The sequence below is a fragment of the Canis aureus genome, chromosome X, assembly GCF_053574225.1.
Source record: "Canis aureus isolate CA01 chromosome X, VMU_Caureus_v.1.0, whole genome shotgun sequence".
NCBI lineage: Eukaryota > Metazoa > Chordata > Mammalia > Carnivora > Canidae > Canis > Canis aureus.
This window is the reverse complement of record NC_135649.1, coordinates 104813513-104835277: the sequence shown is the minus strand read 5'-3', so window position 1 is coordinate 104835277 and position 21765 is coordinate 104813513. Positions and strand designations below refer to the sequence as shown.

General features: G+C 37.6%; 1 protein-coding gene across 5 annotated transcripts; it reads left to right on the top strand.

Moving 5' to 3' along the window:
* The first annotated feature begins 1704 nt into the window (after positions 1-1704).
* Positions 1705-21134, top strand: EIF2S3 (eukaryotic translation initiation factor 2 subunit gamma). 5 transcript variants are annotated; one of them, XM_077887420.1, is made up of 12 exons: positions 1705-2042; positions 2620-2683; positions 3753-3880; positions 3970-4091; positions 5113-5207; positions 7265-7423; positions 8679-8747; positions 11012-11106; positions 11459-11603; positions 13008-13177; positions 13442-13614; positions 19327-21134. In XM_077887420.1, exons 1-12 carry the CDS (start codon positions 1974-1976, stop codon positions 19388-19390), a joined length of 1353 nt encoding a protein of 450 aa, XP_077743546.1. In that variant the 5' UTR covers positions 1705-1973; the 3' UTR covers positions 19391-21134. The 5 variants fall into 5 exon arrangements, with proteins under 5 accessions (XP_077743546.1, XP_077743547.1, XP_077743548.1 ...); XM_077887419.1 differs by having other exon boundaries at positions 1825-2042; positions 8679-8813; XM_077887421.1 differs by lacking the exon at positions 8679-8747 and having other exon boundaries at positions 1709-2042.
* Positions 21135-21765: the final 631 nt, after the last annotated feature.

Genomic DNA, 21765 nt, shown 5'->3' with positions numbered 1-21765 from the left:
AATTGTCTGTAGAGACAAAGATCTTTAGTGGTTGCCTGGGGCCAGAGATGGGAAGGGGGATTAACAGCAGGTAGACATGAGGGGTCTCTTTGGGGTGAGGGAAATATTCAAAATTTGGACTGTGGTTACACAGCTCTGTACATTTACTAAAATCACTGACTTGTATATTTAAAGTGAGTGAATTTCATGGTATGCAAGCTTTACCTCAAAGCCGACTCTTTAAAAAGAGTATGCTTGTAATTACCTATGAATTCCAGTTCTGCTACTTAGAAGCTGTGGGACTGTGGGCATGTTATATAATCTTTCAAGGACCCACTTTCCTCACCTGTAAAAATGGGGTAATACTATCTACTTCATCGGATTGTTGTGAGGGTTAAATAAAATAAATAAAATAAATACCTATGAAGTCAGTGCCAATATTTATAATTTTTAATAACATTATTTCTTGTGACATTTCTACTTCCAGGATACGTTTGACAATAAAGCATATTATGTTCTATTCATTATCAATGAATTTTATTTTTCATTGATATATAATTCACATACCACAAGATTCACTCTTTTAAACCATACAATTCATTGGTTTTTAGTATATTCACAAAGTTGTGCAACCATCACCACTAGTTCAACATTTATCTTTCATTATAGTTGACATACAATATTACATTAGTTTCAGGTGTATAGCGTAATGAGTTGACATTTCTACATTTTTATCACCTCAATAGGTTTCCTGAATTGGCTGGTATAACTATTTAGAATGTAAGATAAATTCTAAATTTATAAACTTACAAATTTATAAGTCGCTAAATTTAGGAAATAAATGCTTCCATTCAAATACAATACATTGCACAGTTCTCTACCATCACTTAACCAATGAATGCACTTGCTGAAATAAAATTTCCTATTTTAGGTAAACTGTTGTAACCTAAAACTTACGTAATAGAAAACCTATATTCCTTTTAATCTTACTTAAGTATTCAATAAACACAGGTAATCTAAATTCTTAGTCGCTTCTCCTTACATTTTTTGCTGGCTAGAAATGAACAGCTGTTCATGACAGAAAATTTGTAAAAGTGTAGAAATGCATGGGGAGAAACAAAAATTACTCGGCTTCTTTTTGATACCTCGTGAAAAAAAGTAAAGTCCCCGAAGTCTTTAAATTTTAAAATACCGATTGGATGGAAATTTTTCCATTAAAGAAGTTAGTTTTCCTGTATGGGCTTAAAACAAAAGCAAACCTTCTTGGGCGCTTTTACAACACTTCGCTTCTATCCTATGTTAACTCTATGCTGTGCAGTTTAGAGCCACCATGGACCCGCCCCCCGGGCCCTAGAAACCTGTCTCTGAGAACAAGTTAGGGACTTGGCTCTTCCCATCCCTGGGCCTCTGACCATTTCATGAAACCTCCGCGCGAGGGCGCCCTCCCCGCCACCCGCCAGGTGACGCGCAGGGCCATGAGCGCTGCCAGCGTGGCCATTACAGGCGAGCCGCACCCCGAGCCGATCTCGCCTTATTAAATTATGGAAATCAGTAAAGATGGACAGCCCCTCCGTCTAGCCTCACCCCCCCGCCCCCCGCGAGAACGTTCCCAGGTTCCAGGAAACTTCCGGCCATCCCTACGGGAACCGGAAATGGCTTCTCCCTCGCCAGCGCGCTTGGCGGTTGCATCACCCGCCTAGCAAAGGGTCTTTTTTGGGGCTGCCCTTAGCGTTGCCTACACAAATATCCGCCAGGGCAGCAGCGTATGGATTCCGAAACTTTGCCTCCTGTTTTTTAGTGAGTCTTCAGGCAGGCACTGCGTAAACCCAAGCGGAGAGAAGTCCAAGCAGCGAGGCCCCTGCTGCACCGGCTCCCCTCTTTTCCCAGGCGTGGGCCCTAGTCGGCCTTCCCGCCCTCCGTTTCCCCGCCCCACACAAGGGGACCTGCTTTCGGTCAGGCAGCGACTGAGGCGACTTCCTTCCTCTCGGAGCAAGATGGCGGGGGGCGAGGCTGGAGTGACTCTGGGGCAGCCGCACCTTTCTCGCCAGGATCTCGCCACCTTGGTAAGGTTACGTTCTGCAGGGATGCGGAGTGAACTCAGAAATGGATGATCGAGCCTCCCGGGAGGCGTGGAGACGAGGCAGTGCCGGGATGTCGGGAGCATGTGTTAGGGAGATTCGGACTGGGGCGCCCTAAACCGTGCTGATGCCGCCGCTTGCACCTCGGCACGTCCGCGCGAGCTTTGCGTGGGGATATGAGGTTGTGGGACCTCAAACCCCTGACGGATTCGGCTGGAAAGGCCTAATGCTAAGTGTTACTAAGGCTTTTGCTTCTGAAGATCTGGGAAGGGAGTATCTACATCATCCTCAGTGCTAATACTGTCAAAGTGGGAGGTTGGGGGGTCTCGGGCTTTCTCATCTCCCATAGTGAGTGGAGGTGTAGTCTCCTGAACCGATGAAGGGCTTTTAGGGCTTCCTAGTCATCAGAGTACAAGAAAGCACTTTTGCAGGAAAAGTGCTTTAGGGAGTAGAGGAGAGCTGTTCACATGGTGGCAAGCTGTGGGTAGCAAATGTAAAGTCAAAGGAAAAGCTGTGATTTGTCTTATGTACAGCGATTTAAAATAAAAATGTTTCATTGTAGGATGTTACCAAGTTGACTCCACTTTCACACGAAGTTATCAGCAGACAAGCCACAATTAATATAGGTAAGATAAGAATAACTTGATGACCTGACTTGCTTGATCAGGACGAGGAATTTTAACTTCTCCCTTTGTGTGATTACCTGAATTTTGTGAGGTCACAGACATTCAGGAAATAGACATTGAGCCTGTGTGAGCAAAGGACCTGCCAGATTTTGTGGGAAGCACATATTGTTCATGCTTAGTTTATGTCTAGGTGAAAAGAACACATGAAAATTTTAGTAGCATAAGGCAAGGTGTAGTCCTATGTAGCAGAAGAGATGAAAATGTGGTACTTGCCATACAGGGTTATTGCAAAGGCATAATTTTCTAAAGTTTTATTTGGTATATAAGCTATTAATAAGTAGAAGGGTCCCCCCTGCCCACAATTGCCATCTAGAACTTTACAGAAGAAGATATGTTGACTGAGTGTAAATTTAGGGTATTTGACAACCTGTACAGACAGCACAATCAAATCTAGTTAATAGTAAAGCTCTGCCATCAGGTTATTAAAAAGCTATAAGATATATGCTATCCTTGATAGCATTACCATAATTAAACCTGGGTTGTTTTCCTGTTTTCATAGATTCTTTTTGATTGTATCAGGACTCATACCTACTTACTTTGCTCTGGTTATGCTGTAAAGTTCCTTAGTATACAGGATTCTTTCTTGTGAAGTGTTTATTTTAAATGAAGGCAGTCTTTTATGTGATTGGAAACATAAGATGAATAACTTACTATACTGACTGTAGTGTTTTTTTGTTTTTTGTTTTTTTTTTAAGATTTTTAATTTATTTATTAGAGACAGGGAGAAGCAGGCTCCATGCAGGGAGCCTGACGTGGGACTCGATCCTGGGTCTCTAGGACTGAGTGTAGTTTTTGAATGAGATTGTCATTACATGGAAAGTTCCATTCAGTCCTGTACCAGAATAAGGTTTTAGTAGGAAAGAATATGAAGGAGGAAAAATTGAAGTCACTCTTTTACATTGATATTTATAGTAAGTTATAGCTTTGGATTTTGTACTCCAATGCTTTTTGAAATAGTATTTGGTGTAATTGAATGCACATGAATTAATTTCTTAAACTTTGTCTATAGGTACAATTGGTCATGTGGCTCATGGGAAATCCACAGTTGTAAAAGCTATTTCTGGAGTTCACACTGTCAGGTTCAAAAATGAACTAGAAAGAAATATTACAATCAAGCTTGGATATGCTAATGCTAAGGTGAGCTGTGTACTGTGGAACTAGAAATAACTTTGATTATTAAATGTGCTGATAACAAGTTCGAATATTTTCTTCGTTGGAATTTTTAGATTTATAAACTTGACGACCCAAGTTGTCCTCGGCCAGAATGTTACAGATCCTGTGGAAGTAGTACACCAGATGAATTTCCTACAGACATTCCAGGGACCAAAGGGAATTTTAAATTAGTCAGGTGATCTATTTCAAAAAACACGTTGTAATGAAACTAATTGCTGAATGTTTTTGTTGCCTATCTATTTTTTGAATGTGATTCATATCCTGGTTCTTTATCAGAGGATATAGCTTCTACCTAGTGATGTTACTGGAGTATGGGGATGGCCCACAAGGAAATTTTTTACATTGGGGCAATGCTGGGACTGGGTAGAGGTGAGTGAGGCCCTTGCCTTGGGCCCAGAATATAAGAGAAAAAATCCAAAACAACAACAACAAAAACCCAAAAACCTCAGTAAACAGTATTTCGAGGTGGTGCTTTTTGAAAATGATGCAAAGAATTGTCATAAAATATCGTTTGTTTAAAAAAAGACAAGCTCAAAGTCACGGATCTTTTTCCTCTTGCTTCAGTATCACTATTTTGGGCTCAGTGTGACATTGTTAAGTTAATTTTGGTATTTTGCTCATCATGAAATTTTTGGCATTAATTTTGTTTTTAAGTTTAAATATTTATCTTGATTAGTGAGTTTTTTGTCACTCCCTTAAATTTTACCCCTAAAGCAAATATCTCACTTGGCTTCACCCTACTTCTGGTCCCCAGGTGGCACTGGGAAGAGGCTACTCATCTCTGCCTTTGTGTTATGAAAGCAGATGCAAATAATATATGCTTGAGTGGGCATAGGCCAGATTTGGCCTAAGGGCTTTAGTTTGCTAACCCCTTTTTAGATCATAACAATGTGAGCATACATTCTTTAAAAATAGTGATTTTCAGTAAGTAGCAGTTTTGCTAAAATAGTACTGCCATCTCTACTTCAGATTGGCAGTTCCAGCTTTTCAAGGTGCTAGAGGAATTTTTTACAAATCATTTTTTCAGATGGCATTGCCCATTCTGTAAACACTGTTTTAGCTTTCAAATTGGTGACATTTCTAGTATATTTTCTATACTATATTCTATACCATATTCATTTTGATTGGATTTGGGGATTTCTATCTTTTGAAATGTGAATTGATCTTAGGACTAATCGTTATTTCTTAATTGCTAGACATGTTTCCTTTGTTGACTGTCCTGGCCATGATATTTTGATGGCTACTATGCTAAACGGTGCAGCAGTGATGGATGCAGCTCTTCTGTTGATAGGTAAATATATCAGAATTGGTTTTGACAAATCAATGTGGAGCAAATCCAAAATGTTATATTTAAAGGGGAACTAAGGCCATTAAGGGCCATATCCATTACCTAAGAGCGATACAAATGGGAGCTAACATGTCATCCATGATGACATCCCTGCCTATCAGGTATCATAAAATAACTAAGCATATTTATATATATATATTTAAAGATTTTATTTATTTATTAATGAGAGACACACAGAGAGAGAGACAGAGACACAGGCAGAGAGAGAAGCAGGCTCCATGCAGGGAGCCCGATATGGGACTTGATCCTGGGACTTCAGGATCATGCCCTGGGCCAAAGGCAGGCGCTGAGCCACCCAGGCATCCCAGTTAGTATATATTTTAAATTAAAGTCAGTAGTGCATTTTTCCCACCTAGATCACATGAGATGATTTATTATTCTAGTTTTAAATTTGTGTATGAATGTATGTATATTTTTTGTCCACTGCAATAGTTACGTATAGTGGTTTTATTTGGATGCAAATCTCATTTACTTTTTTTTTTTTTTTTTATTGGTGTTTTTTTTTTTTATTTTTTTTTATTTTTTTTTATTGGTGGCAAATCTCATTTACAATAAGTGCTAAAGTGTAAAAAAAATAAAGTGCTAAAGTGTAGACCTCATTGGGATTTTCTTTTTTTTTTTCTCATTGGAATTTTCAAAGCTAGAGTTGTACTACATTCCTTATGTGATCTGTCAGATTTCATTGCTAATGGGACATAATTTTTATTTATTTTATTTTTTTATTAAAATTTTTAAAATATTTTATTTATTTGAGAGAGATCGAGAGCAGGGAGGAGAAGGAGAAGCATGCTCCCCAATGAGCAGGGAGCCTGACGTGGGGCTGGGTCCCAGGACTCTGGTGTTATGACCTTAGCTGAAGGCAGATGCTAACCTATGGGACATAATTTTTGAAAGGATGCCAAGTAGATAGTGTAGGACACCTGAACATCACTGCCTGGGGAAGATGATTGTTGGAGGGCCCAAGAAAACATGCCAATTTCTTAATAATACACTGTTCTAGCCTTACTCTAGGTCCCCCCCCCCCCCCATCCTACCCCACCCACCATTACCATAGCCATCTTTATTTGGAAAAATCCAGATATAAAATGTATTCTCTCCGTCTTTCCAAGTTTTCCTTTTTACAAAAATAAAAAGACACATAAAAACCATCCCTGCTTGTCATTCCCATAGACCATGTTTTTCAGGCAGCCCTCTCCCCTCCCCCCCATATAGCTACATGCTTCATTCCAGAATGTCTCGCTTCCCCCACATGCTTCGGTGCTTTCCTACCAGGATAGAGTTCTGAATTCCAATACAAGTACACAATGAAGGAGTATAAAGAACACTTTACTTCTAGTGTTCTTATCTCGTTTTGTTAGGGAGTACCCTTTGGTAGTAGTTGAAATTCACAGACTGTAGTGTCTTCTCTTAATTATTCTCTGCCTCTCAGGAGCTTAACTGGGCCATAACATCTCTAAGACTGGATACAGCCAGAGGGTATACCTTCTACCTGAGCAAAGGCTAGGGGCAGACCCTGGGGTGCCAAACTTGTTGATTCCAAGCTGCTTGCTTAGCACCAGGGATGAGAGCCAAATTATCTGAAGACTCCAGTGAATGCAGGCACAGAGTGTTAAACAAGGACAAAAGGTGGACACTTGGAAGTGATATGTAGGACTTTTGCTGGTATAGCTAGGACATGCAAAAGTTTCCTTTATTAGATACCAGGTAAGCTTTTTTTAAGTAGTAAAATATACATAAAATTTACCGTTACAACTATTTAAGGTGTACAACTCAGTGACATTAAGTACATTGACAGTGTTCTACAAGCATCACCATTTTCTGGTTCCAGAACATTTTCATTACCCCAAAAGGAAACCTCATGCCCATTAAGCAGTCACTCTACGCTGTGTCCTTCCCCCAGCTCCTGGCAACCACTAATCAGCTTTTTGTCCCTATGGATTTGCCTATTCTGGATATTTCCAGTTAATTCTCATGCATCTTTTTTATTTTTCATCATCTAGCTGGTAATGAGTCTTGTCCTCAACCTCAGACTTCTGAACACTTGGCTGCTATAGAAATCATGAAACTGAAGCATATTTTAATTTTACAAAATAAAATTGATTTGGTAAAAGAAAGTCAGGCTAAGGAACAGTATGAACAGATCCTTGCATTTGTACAAGGTAAGAAGCCATAATCTGTAATAAATCTATGAATCACTTTGAGAGGTATTTAATCCAGATACCAGATGTTAAATTAACTTTTACTAAAAGAGACTATCTGAAATAGAGAAGTTTATGGATCTTAAAACCTATTTCTCTACCTACCACTTCGTAACCAGTTTCACAGTTAGTGAGATCTGTGTTTGTGAATTTGATAAACTAAAGCGCATACATTTTTTCATCCAGATATATCTAGAATATTTTCTTTTATTGAAGTGTAGTTGATGTACTCTTGTGTTAGTTTCAAGTGTACAACGTACTGATTGGACAGTTCTGGTAATTCTGTGCATTATGCAGTGCTCCTGACAATAAGTGTAGTTACCGTCTGTAACAACAAAATTGTTAAAATATTATTGACTGTATTCACTATGCTGTACATTTCATCCCAGTGACTTTTTTTTTCAGTGACTTATTTTATAATTGAAAGTTTAAAGTATATTTTTGCTGACTGAAAGAACTGAAGTTATATTCTGGAAACTGTTAGTTTAGGGAAAAAGTCCTTAATGAACAGAAGCATCTTTTGAAAAAACTTAAGTCTTAGACTATTCTTACTGAGTACTTTGATCTTTGGAACTGACAATGATATATTAAATCTTCCTAGTGTTCATTTCTCTAACAGCATAGGGTTTTTCATTTTAGGGAAGACATGATGCATGCTATTGTTGACAATTCTCTCTAAGCCTTGTTGGAAGGGTTGACTCTAATGAACCTAGTTCTGTCACGATGAAAATAATAAGTCATTTTGATTAAAAACTAATTATGTTTGGTCCATTTCTTTGACCAACCTGTTTAACATATAATTAATAGGAAGCAAATATTATATAAGCCAGTAGTCTTTGATTAGCAAAGAGTCTGTAATTTTACCCTGACATTTATTGGGGGGGTTAATTACATGTTATTAGAAATGTTTCAACTAGTAAAGTGCTTTTTCCCAGGAGTGTTAGTGTTTTATTCCTTTAGACAGTGTTACTATTTTAGTATATTAAATATATGTGTTAATATATTTTAACAACTTTTTTCCGAAAAGGGACTAGTATTCATTTTTATGAGTAAAAACAGAATGCTGCTACCTTTCTAAACAGAATTAGCACTTTGCATCTGTTGCTGACATTTGTGGGAGGATGTTTAGGCATCTGTTTTGGTTATCTTAACTGATGTAACAGAAAGATCATGTTTGTAAAACTAAAGAGTCTTAATCTTGCTGAATTTTGTATAGGCACAGTAGCAGAAGGAGCTCCTATTATTCCAATTTCTGCTCAGCTGAAATACAATATTGAAGTTGTCTGTGAGTACATAGTGAAGAAAATTCCAGTACCCCCAAGAGACTTTACTTCAGAACCCCGACTTATTGGTAAGTGATAGTATTTATCTTTAACTCTTAATTTGATCTTTTTCACTTTGGTGGTTCCCTTTGAGGGTGTTTATTAATAACTTCCTCTTTCTGCAGAGATAATAAATTATAATCTTCGTAAAAATTTTTTTGATTCTGGGATTGTATTGATAATGCTAGATTGCATTACTGGAAGAGGGACAGAGTACTGAACACAGAAGCAACTTTTAATCTTTTTGTGATGTGTATATGTATGGTATATTACATGATTAAGATGGAGTCATACAGTATTTTCCATGGAATTAAAATGTTTTAGTCAGGAACAGGATATTAGAACTTTCATACAGGGCACCTGGGTGGCTCAGTGATTGTCTACCTTTGGCTCAGGTCATGATCCCAGGCTCCTGGGATTGAGTCCCTCATCTGGCTCCCTGCAGGAAGCCTACTTCTTCCTCTACCTATGTCTCTGCCTCTCTCTGTGTCTCTCAATGAATGAATGAATCAATCAATCAGTCTTAAGAGCTTTCATACAAATGTTTTCACTGTACCATTAATGAAGATTTTCATGTCCCTTTCACTTTAAGTTTATAGTACCAATATTGATATAATTTGATCATCTGATGTGGTTGTGGTTCCTCTAGAGAGAGGTAGGAGCCTTTTTAAAACAGACATTTGAGCTTCTCTGGGCCTGTACCTGGTGCCCCCCTTTATATTGTGGGAAGTGTTCTCTTGGATGATTGTGATGTGTATCCTTGCTAAGGGTCACTGCTCTCAGGAACTAAGTTCAGTTCATGTAGTTCTAAAGGTGTTTTATGGTTTTATTTATTTATTTTTTTCATGAGAGGCAGACACAGGCAGAGGGAGAAGCAGGCTCCCTTTGGGGAGCCTGATGTGGCACTCGTTCCCAGGACCCAAGGATCATGCCCTGAGCTGAAGACAGATAGATGCTCAACCACTGAGCCACCCAGGTGTCCTTGTTTTATAGTTTTAAAACTAAATTTTAATTCAAGAAGTTATACAGAGGTAGATAAAGAAAAGTCCCATCTCCCTACCTTTCACTTCTGGCCCCTTAGCCCTGAAGTAGCCAAAGTTAACAGGTGGTGTGTATTATTCCCATGCCTTCCTCTTTATTCACATCATTATGTATAAACATGTACATGTTTCCTGTTTTAGTTTTACTTTGTAGAAATGGGATCATGAGGATCCCTGGGTGGCTCAGCAGTTTAGCGCCTGCCTTCAGCCCAGGGCGTGATCCTGGAGTCCTGGGATCGAGTCCCACATTGGGCTCCCTGCATGGAGCCTGCTTCTCCCTCTGCCTGTGTCTCTGCCTCTCTCTCTCTCTGTGTCTCTCATGAATAAATAAATAAAATATTAAAGAAAGAGAGAGAGAGAGAGAGAGAGAGAAAGAAAGAAAGAAAGAAAGAAAGAAAGAAAGAAAAGAAAGAAAGAAAGAAAGGATCGTACTCTGTGTGTTACTTTAATATCTAGGTTGTTTTTGTTTTTTTAAAAAAAATAGTGTTTGTGGGTTATCCTTTCAGGTCATTATATTATAAGTCAAACATTCTTTTTTTGGAGTGCCTGGGTAGCATAGTCGGTTAGGCATCCAACTTTTGGTTTCAGCTCAGGTCATGATCTCAGGGTCATGGGATCAGGCCCCACATCGGGCTCCAAGCTCAGTGCAGTCTGCCTAAATTTCTCCCTCTCCCTCTGCCCCTACCCCCAGTGTGTGCGCATGTACTCTCTCAAATCTTTTAAAAAAACAACATTCTTTTTAAATATCCGCATGAAATTCCATAGTATGGATGTACCATAATATGCTCCCATCAATTAACTTTTATTTCCACTATTTTTTTTTTAAGATTTTATTTATTTATTCATGAAAGACACAGAGATAGAGAGAGGCAGAGACACAGGCAGAGGGAGAAGCAGGCTCCATGCAGGGAGCCCCATGTGGGACTTGATCCTGACTCTCCAAGATCACGCCCTGGGCTGAGGGCGGTGCTAAACCGCTGAGCCACCGGGGGCTGTCCTCCACTATTTTCATCATAAGTAAGAGTGTGATAAATATAGGAGTAATAATAATAGATTTTGTCACAAAGTCACCCCTGTGTGTATAAATATTACGTGACTATTATTATCCTAGAGAAGTTAACTTAGAAAAAAGAATTTCTTTTCAAGTTAAAATGAGCAGAATTGGCTTTAATTTGTTTTTCTTTTAGTTATTAGGTCCTTTGATGTCAACAAACCTGGCTGTGAAGTTGATGACCTTAAGGGTGGTGTAGCTGGTGGTAGTATTCTAAAAGGAGTATTAAAGGTGAACTGGATTTTGATTATTGTGTTATTTTGTTTGTTTTTCCCTTGTCTTAATCATGAAGTGAATAGTATGGATACTCCAAATTAAAAAGTAAACTTACGTGTGTGTGTGTGTGAGGATGGAGCACACTTTATATGGAGATAGGCTTTTGTGGTAGGTAGTTAGCAACAGTTGGTTGGATGGTTCTCATTTTGAAGCTCTCTTCCACCATCTTTTCTTTTTTTAACAGTCTTCAACGTAAGAGAAATAATTGCCTTTTCAGTTTTGAGGTCACCCTGTTAGGACTTTTGATATGTTAGTGTTAATGGTATCATCCCACAGTGATTCTAATTACTAACTCATGTGTTTACAGGTGGGCCAGGAGATAGAAGTCAGACCTGGTATTGTCTCCAAAGATAGTGAAGGAAAACTCATGTGTAAACCGATCTTTTCCAAAATCGTGTCACTTTTTGCAGAGCATAATGATCTTCAATATGCTGCTCCAGGAGGTCTTATTGGTAAGGATTTTTCTCTCATCCCTACATTTTTAACATGGCGGTATTTTTCATGGGAAAAGGATTACCCAAAAAGATATATTGTAGATTTTTAAATGAGTATTTTAAATAATTGACTGGGGTGGGGGAACATTCATGTGGTTAAGCTGTTGATTTTAGTTCATAAGATGGTTTCATATGTTTGTAAAAATTATTTCTAAGCATAAAGAAGAGCACATTTTGGTTTAGTATGTGAAGTGACTCCTTTTAGCAATAATAAAATAAGTTTTATGATCCAGCATTTAAAATGATTAAGTATACTTTTTTGTCTACACAATTTTGGTGGTAGAGAGTGGTTGTTTTTTTGTGTGTTTTGCAAATGGAAAGTTATCCACAAATGTCAGTTGAATCCTGTCAGATCATGTTTACTCTGAGGTAGAATTAAAAAATGCCTTCAATTGTGAAGTAATTACTGAGATGATTTATGGGTTTTCTAGTCTTTTTACATTTTACAACTTACAACCCATGCCCAGAAAAAGACAAGATTCAGTGAGAATTTGACATGTTGTACCTTTGGATTACAGTAGAAATTATTGGGTAAAGGAGGAGTTTGTTTTTTGGTTTTCTGGTTTTGGGTTATATAATTCACTTTTCTATCCCGTAATTAAGAGTTTACTGTATATAATTTAATGATGATGCTCACGTAGCCACTGCTGAGCTTGAACAATTACCAATACTTTACCAGTCTTCATCTTTATATCTTCTTTCCTCCTCATTCACAGCTAAAATATCTTGAAGTGGATCCCAGGAATCATATGTAAAGTCCTGAAGTTAATATTTTAATTAGCCTTCCAGGGGAGAAATGGCAGGCAAATATTCTACAAATTGCTCGTTATGAATTTTGTATTTTTTCAACCTTTAATAAGTATATTCATACTTATTTTTGAGTTAGGCAATCATCTCTGTCCTTTGTTTATAGAATTTATTTTTTATTTTATCTTTTTAAAGATTTTATTTATTCATGAGATAAACAGAGAGAGAGATAGAGGCAGAGACACAGGCAGAGGGAGAAGCAGGCTCCATGCAGGAAGCCCGACATGGGACTCGATCCCGGGTCTCCAGGATCACACCCTGGGCTGAAGGCAGCGCTAAACCGCTGAGCCACCTGGGCTGCCTTGTTCATAGAATTTAAATCAAGAGATTGTTCTCAAATGCCCAACTAATCTATGAGTTTATGATTCTGTTTCTTTAGGTAAGACAGGTATTTTGTTATGCCCTATGTAATTCTTATATGAGTATGGTAATATAAATGTGTGTAAAAAAGTATAGGTAAAGTATAGGTGTATGCTGTACTTGTTTGACTAAGTTTTGTGTAAACAGCTTTATAGAAAATAAAAAGTTGGGCTTTTTTATCTTGTTTTATATCAGGAGTGGGAACAAAAATTGACCCTACTTTGTGCCGGGCTGACAGAATGGTGGGACAGGTACTTGGTGCAGTTGGAGCTTTACCAGAGATCTTCACAGAATTGGAAATCTCCTATTTCTTACTCAGACGGCTTCTAGGTGTACGTACTGAAGGAGACAAGAAAGCAGCAAAGGTAAGTGCTTTCTGTTAAGTCCTATTTCCGAAAAGTGGCAGCGATGTTAAGACCGGTTTTGAGGTTCATTCTTTTATAGCTAACATGAGATTAAGAAAAGGTGAGTAAATTTGACTTTCAGGAAGTTAAGTCTCATATTAGGTTAGCAGAGATGGAAAATTGCCAATGATCTGTAGTTGGCAAGGATGTAGGAAAATAAGCAGTCATTTTTAGAAAGCATTTTCTTGATTATGATGTTTATTTGTCCTCGATTTTTTTTCCTAGGTGCAAAAGCTGTCTAAGAATGAAGTGCTCATGGTGAACATAGGATCCCTGTCAACAGGAGGAAGAGTTAGCGCAGTCAAGGCTGATTTGGGCAAAATCGTTTTGACTAATCCTGTGTGCACAGAAGTAGGAGAAAAAATTGCCCTTAGCCGAAGAGTTGAGAAACATTGGCGGTAAGTTTACTAGCCCTTGTCACTATCTAATAAAAAAGACACAGTCGATTCCCCTAAGATCTTGGACACACACAGTTTACCTTGAGCACAACACTTAGTGACACTTTAGCTCAACTATTTCTTTGGATAACTTTGAATCTGTATTTCTAGCCCTGATTTGTGATACACACAACATATGAAAAGACCAGTGAGTTTATTAGATTCATTATTTCTCTTTTGGCTTTTTAAAACTATATTTGGAAATAATTTCAGACTTAATAAAAAAATTGCAAGAATTGCACACACCCCTCCCTATTCTCTTTTCCTAGATAGACCATTTACTTTTACGTGTGTGTGTATATACTCTTTTATATGTATAAACTTCTTTCTCGATAAATTACTGAAACCTACAGTTGATATTCTAGTTATACAGCTTGTCCCAATAATGTCCTCTAGTCCCTCTGGTCTAGGCTCCCACACTGCATTTAGCTGTCATGTCTCTTTTATCTCTAATTGGGTACTTCCTCAGCTTTTCTTTGTCTTACTTGATGTTGACTATTTTGAAGAATACACTTTTACTCTTCCTTAATTTGAGTTTATCTGATACTTCCTAAGATTAGATTCAGATTATGTATTCTTGGCCGGAATACTTACAGAGGTGGTGATGTCTCCTCAGGAAATCACAGCCAGAAGCACATGAGATCTGATTGATCCTCCTTGCTGAGGTTAATTTTGATTATGCAGTCAGCATTGGCCAGTTTTTCTACCTCATCCTCTTTTTACCTGTGCACCTAGTAAGCATTTTGTAGGAAGACTCCCTGAGACCGTGTGAATAACCTACTCCTCATCACATCTCACTCCCTGGATTTAGCCTCCACTGATGATTCGTGTCTGAATTGAACTTGATTTTAGGATTACAAAATGGTGACACCCTTCCTCCAACCTACCACTTCTCATTTATTGTTCTTTCTTTCCTATTATTTACTTAACTAGTTATACTCAGAGTTCTGTTTTATTCAGTAGTTAAGATTTCGTTAATGTCCTTGTTTATTTTGATTGTTCAAGATTTGTCTAGTAGAAGCTCTTCAAGCTGGCTCCTGTGTCCTTTTTTTTTTAAGATTTTATTTATTTATTCATGAGAGACACAGAAAGAGAGAGGCAGAGACACAGGCAGAGGGAGAAGCAGACTCCATGCAGGGAGCCCGATGTGGGACTTGATCCTGGGTCTCCAGGATCATGCCTTGGGCTGAAGGCGGCACTAAACTGCTGAGCCACCAGAGCTGCCTTTTGATTTTTTTTTTTTTTAATTTATTTATGATAGTCACAGAGAGAGAGAGAGGCAGAGACCTAGGCAGAGGGAGAAGCAGGCTCCATGCACCGGGAGCCCGACGTGGGATTTGATCCCGGGTCTCCAGGATCGCGCCCTGGGCCAAAGGCAGGCACTAAACCACTGCGCCACCCAGGGATCCCCAGAGCTGCCTTTTGATATGAACAATTCCTTAGTTTCTGGCCCAAGAGATTCTAAACCCATCTTGTACCTCCCCTGCTCCAGTTTTAAAATTGGCCATTTCTCCAAGGAAGCCTGGTTTCCTTTAGTAGGAAATAATTAGAAATGAAGATTTGGGTGCTAGGTCTGCTCTTATTCCTAGGGTGCTCTTCCTATTCCTTAGGGTCCTTTGAATGGATAAGCTAGGAAATACATATCTTTGATTTCTGACTCTGCTTTTAGTTACCTGGTTAGTTGCTGAATCTACCCTTTGCTTTCTATTCTGTGTGGTCTTATTCCCCTTACTGCCATTGTTTCACACGTAAAAGTTAACTGCAAAAGATTCCTAATTTCCTCTTCCTTTAGGAGTTAGTTAAGAGCTCAGTCAAAATTTATCTCCCTAAAACATTTTTATGATGCTGTCTTCAATAATTTCCAGTAGGTTCTCACTACTTTATGATACTCCGGACCTTTCTGGAAGCATTTTGTTTGTTCCTGCTTTGTCTCATACAAACTCTCTCAATTACACTGTTCTGAGACCTCATTATTGTCATAATTATTCAAATCACTTTTGGTTCACTGTTCTTTTCTCACTACTTACTTCCCTTATTAAGGCTTCTTGATACTGTGCCCCATGAAGGTGTCTCATCATCTGTTCAGAAGATTCATCTCAATTATTACTCTATAATTTAGAGGGAGTTAAACTTCTGGTTGAATTTTAAGTAAATAATCCTGCTTTGTGGTGATTTTTGTCATTTGATTTTACTCTTTGGTGTGATTATACCATTTGCTATTATAGACACACTGATTTCCCGGGTATTTTAAAATAGTCTTAAATAATAAATTTTCAGAAACTCTTAACAGGGAATGTATTATTTGTACTTGGTTAGAATGATTTCCTATATCAGAACAGATTTTAAAATAAAAGGATTTTTTTGTGTCTCTCAGTAATACTATAAGAGGATTCTATCCACATGAAACTTTAGATTTTGCTTAAAAATTGGCAAGTCTTCACCAGAAAACTGTTAGAACTAATAATAAGTGGATGCAGGAAAGTTGCAGGACACAATATTAATATATACAAATTTGTTGTACTTTTATATACTAATAAAGCAGCAGAAAGAGAGATTAGGAAAACAATTTTATTCACAGTTGCTACGAAAAGAATAAAATACCAAAAAAAAAGAATAAAATATCTAGGAATAAATTTAACCAAGGAGATGAAAGACCTATACTCTGAAAACTGTAAGACTTTAGTGAAAGAAATTAAAGACAACACAAGCAAATAGATATACTATGCTTAAGGATTAGAAGAATTACTCATGTTTAAATGTTGCTACTGTCCAAAGCAGTCTATAAATTCAGTGCAGTTCCTATCAAAATAGCATAGCATTTTTCATAAAATTAGAATAAATCCTAAAATCTGTATGGAAAAGATCCCAAATAGCCAAAACAGTCTTGAGAAAGAAATATAAAGCTGTAGATACCATAGTCTCAGATTTCAAGCTATATTACAGAGCTGTAGTAATCAAAACAGTATGAAAACTGGCACAAAAATAGACACATAGATCAATGGAATAAGATGGGCAAGATATAAACCCATGCTTATATGGTCAATTAATCTATGACAATATATAGTGGGAAAAGGAGAGTCTCTTCAATGAATGATGCTGGGGAAACTAACTGGACAGCTACATGTGAAAGAATGAAACTGACGGCTTTTTTTTTTTTTTAAGATTTTATTTATTTATTTATTTGAAATAGAAAGCATATGCATGAGTGGGGGGAAGGAGCAGACTCCTTACCAAGCAGGTAGCCCTAAATGGGGCTCAGTCCTCAGGACCCTGAGATCATGACGTAAGCTGAAGGCAGACACTAAACCCAGGTGCCCCGAAACTGGACCGCTTTTTTACACCATACACAAAAATAAATTCAAGGCCTAAATGTGAGACTGAAACATAAAACTCTTAAAAGAAAACATAGGCAGTAATTTTTGACATCAGCTTTAGCAGTATATTTATGGATAGATCTCCTCAAGCAAGGGAAACAAAAGCAAAAATAAACTATTGGGACTACACCAAAATACAGAGTTTTTGCACAGCAAAAAATGAAAAGACAACCTACTAAATGGGAAAAGGTATTTGCAAACAATATGTTCAACAAGGGCTTAATAGCCAAAATATATAAAGAACTTGCATGACACCAAACAAGCCAAACAATTCCATTTTAAAAAGGGCAGTGCCCCTTAATAGTCCTTTTTCCAAAGACATACAGATGGTCAACAACCACATGAAAAAATACTCAACATCAATAATTTTTGGGGAGAACTGCAAATCAAAACCACAATGAATTTTCACCTTACACCACACCGGATGGTTAGTGTCAAAAAGACAAGAAAAAGGGGCACCTGGGTGGCTCAATCGATTGGATATCTGACTTGATTTCAGCTCTGATTATGATCTCAGTGTCGTGAGATCAAGCCCCGTATTGGGGTCCACTTATTCTTAGTGGGGAGTCTTCTTGAGTTTCTCTCTCTCTTCCTCTCTCTCTGCCCTTCCCCCTTGTGCACGTGCACACTCTGTCTCTCAAGTAAATAAATCTTAAAAAAAAAAAGGCAAGAAATAACAAATGTTGGTAAGGATGTGGAGTAAATGGAGCTCTCATGCAGTGTTTATGGGAATATAAATTGGTGCAACTACTGTGGAAAACAGTATGGAAGTTCCTCAAAAATTTCAAAATAATCATGTGATCCAGTAATTCTACTACTGGGTATTTACCCCTAAAAAACAGAAACACCAATTTGAAAAGATACATATATATATATATAGCATTACTTACAATAGCCATGTGTCTATCCATAGATGATTGGATGAGGTAGATATGGTATATATACACAATGAAATATTAGCCATAAAAAAATAGAATAAAATCTTGCTATTTGTGACAACATGGATGGTTGTAGAGAGTATTATGCTAAGTGAAATAAATCAGAGAAAGACAGATACTATATGATTTCACTCAAAGGTGGAATCTAAACAAACAGGCCTGTAAATACCAAGAACAAACTGGTGGTTTCTGGTGAGCGGAACAAAGTGGGTAGGGTAGTGCAATAGGTGAAAGGGATTAACACTTCCAGTTATAAAACAAGTCCTGGAGATGGAAAGTACAGTTTAGAGAGCATAGTCAATAATATTATAATGTATGGTGCCAGATGGTGAGTACCCTTAATGTAAACATTGAATAATATATAGAATTGGCAAATTACTATGTTGTACACCTGAAACCAATATAATACTATATGTCAATTATACTTCAATAATAACAAATTGAAATAAAAAACAGGTTTTTAAAAATTAGCAAGTATGTTAAAATTGTTAAATGAGAGCATCTGAATGATTTTTACATTCTTTTTTTTTTTTTAGATTTCATTTATTTATTCATGAGAGAGACAGAGGGAGAGGCAGGGACACAGGCAGAGGGAGAAGCAGGCTCCATGCAGGGAGCCTGACATGGGACTCGATCCTGGGTTCCCAGGATCACGTCCCAGGCCGAAGGCGGTGCTAAACCGCTGAGCCACCTGGGCTGCCCTGATTTTTACGTTCTTTAGAATTGTGGTTTTACCCCATGTTTAGATGGGTTTTGTTCTCGAAGCTATTGTTGGGGTAGCAATTCAGCCTAGTCATTGATTAGAGCAAACATTGTAAGAGGGAGCGGAAGTCCCTCTGCTATTTAAGAGTAATCTGCTAATAGAGTGTACATTCTTCTAGTTCTCCCCTTAATTTTCATTACCAGCTAAGGTCATGCTGAATCCTTTGTGATCTGTTGAGTGCTGTGAATGGCAAAAAAATAAATAAATAAATAAGCATTTTTCAAGAGAAGAGGATAGGAAATGAGATTTTTTAGAAAATCAGACTGTGATAGATTGTGTATCAGCATGATTCCTTAGGTGGACTGGAAGGCTCTGGTGGTTCTGGAGGGGTGAGTATACTTCAGTAGAGTGAAGACAAACATATTTGTAGTAGCAACTTTTTGTTTGCTTTTTTGGTCATTCATTCTGTCTGGAGCCCATCTTTGTGGCCCTGAGGACCTAGGAAGAAAAGTATCAGCTTTCTTAATGGAACAGCAGTTTTGGGGAACATTCAAATTTAGCAGATAGGCAAGTAAAACCAGTTATGTCATATGATTGTGTGGTAATGATAATGAAATGGGTGTAAAATTCATGGTTTTTTAAATTTTCTTTTTTACAGTTTAATTGGTTGGGGTCAAATAAGAAGAGGAGTGACAATCAAGCCAACAGTAGATGATGACTGAAGAATTCCAGGGAAATCACACATTTGGATGGAGTTGGAATTTCTCATTACAACCTAGGGGTATATTTTCAAAGCAATACTGGGAAATTAATTTCACAGCTCATTACCTTAGTGGTAGCTGTAAGGTTATTCTCATTTTTTGGTGATGAAAATTTAACCTCTAGTGCTAAAATAGGGTCTACAATAAATGTAAAAATTGGCATAATGTTAGATTCAATCTACATTTTAGCAGAAATTAATCATTCTCAAATAATGTCTAATTTATACATCAGTACAGGTTTGAAATGAAACTATTTGCTAGAACCAGCCTGTTCTGTAGCACACGTATCAAACCTATTTCAAATAAAGATTTTCTTCTTACTTTGCATGATTTATCTTTGATTGATTCCAGACTTGAAGGACTATTGTACCAGTAAAGATTTGAAGACACAAGTTCTTAAAAACCAGCTTTGGTTTCTCCCATATTTTATGTTGCTTTATTTTTGAAATTATGAGTGAAAAGGAAATTAATAAAAATTATCCTTTAGAGCATAGGAGCTCATTCCCATGGACACACCTTTTTGTTCTCTCCCTCTTTTCCTGAACTGGAACACAGGAAACCAGAGCCAGAGGTTTTTCACCTTCTTCCTGTGGTGTCCTGCCAGTTGTTTCTGCATTGGTTTATACCTGAAATCTGATAACCTCCCCATATTGGAAAACACTGTTAGACCTGATGATTCTAGATAAGTAACGTAGATCTTTCTAGGCCTTACTTTATGCTTTTTCTTAACTGCCTAATTGATAACGGTTATAATGTAGATTCTAATTTTAGTAACTTTTGGACCTTTCAAGAGGTCAATGATGTTAGAAAGCAAAGCGTGAGCCTTTTCATTTTTAACTTCGTTTCCATTTTCTTACACTTTTCCTGTACTATGCTTTATTTTTATTTATTTATTTGTAAGATTTTCTTCAAACAGTAGCTCCCGACTCTGGCTAACATTAGATTTGCTGGAGAACCTGAAAAGAAAGAAAGAAAAAGATAGCCTGCAGAGATTCTGATTTAATTGACTAGGGATGGAGCCCTGGCATTGATGTTTTTCAAAACTTCCCAGTGTTAAGAAATAATTTTAGAGAGTTGAGAAGTAGGTGTATCAAACAATACAGAATTGGCTTAGTTTTGGTAGTCCAGTAATGGTCTCTAGTTGCTTTTCTTAAGTTTGCATTAAACTTGATGCCACAGTCTAATAAGCCTTTTCAGGCATTGAAGCTGCCTTGTAGAAATTGATAAGGTGTAGCTATGAGTTGTTACTTAAATTTATAAGTTCTGCAGAAGCATATAATGCTGCATAGTTGATCAACTTTGAAGGGTTGTATTGTAACATGAAGGACACATTTAATAAAGCAAAGTCCTAATCCAGACATTAATTTTATATTTAACATGTCCGAATTTGTTTTTTAAGCCTCTGCCACCAGAAATTCTGGGATAACAAGACCCAAAGCTTTGGCAGTTGACTAAATTTATCTTAAGTAAATCTCGTGTCACAATAGAAAGAAGTTTGGTCTGTTTCCAACATCTACATGAATTTCAACAAATTTACAAAGCACTATGCGTAATGTAAATAGATATACATAAATGTGAAAACAGTGGGCCTAATTTTCTTAAAACTTGGAGTGCATTGGTTCTTAGCAAAAGCTGTACGTGGTTGAGAATCTATCTGCCTGTAATGCACTGTTACTGATGATAATACATTGTGTGTGTAAATCCTCTTGGCTTACCTGCCAAGGTATTTTTGGAGTCTGACCAGTTCTCATTCCCTCCACTGTTAACGTAGTTGAAGCTACCATTGGCTATCACCTAGAATAGCACTGCATAACTCCTCCATGCTTCCATACTTGCCCCACTGCGGTCTGTTCTCAACATAGCCAGTGCTACTCTTTCTGTAAGAGAAAGCTGTGTGTACAGCTTAATGATAAGTTGTCAAGTCTCAGAAATGGGGAGCATGAGGGCAATCTAGCTGTGACATGCAAAGGATTTTCAGGCTGCCTTAAGTTCTATTTCACTGAATGTAACCTCCAAAGATGGTGTGTGTGTGTTTGCATTTTGCAGAGGAAAAAGAATTTTATTATTTTTTAAAGATTTTATTTATTTATTTATGAGAGACACAGAAAGGCAGAGGCAGAGAGAGAAGCAGGCTCCTCATAGGGAGCCTGATGCAGGACTCAATTCTGGAACTCTGGGATCACACCCTGAGCTAAAGGCAGACGCTCAGCCACTCAGGCATCCCAAAGAATTTTCTTCTGATAAGAGTGCATATAGTTGCATTCATAAAACTCCTGAAATCCTGTTTCTAGAAAAATTGAATATGGTGAAGCATTCAGTGAAATGGATGCTTTTCA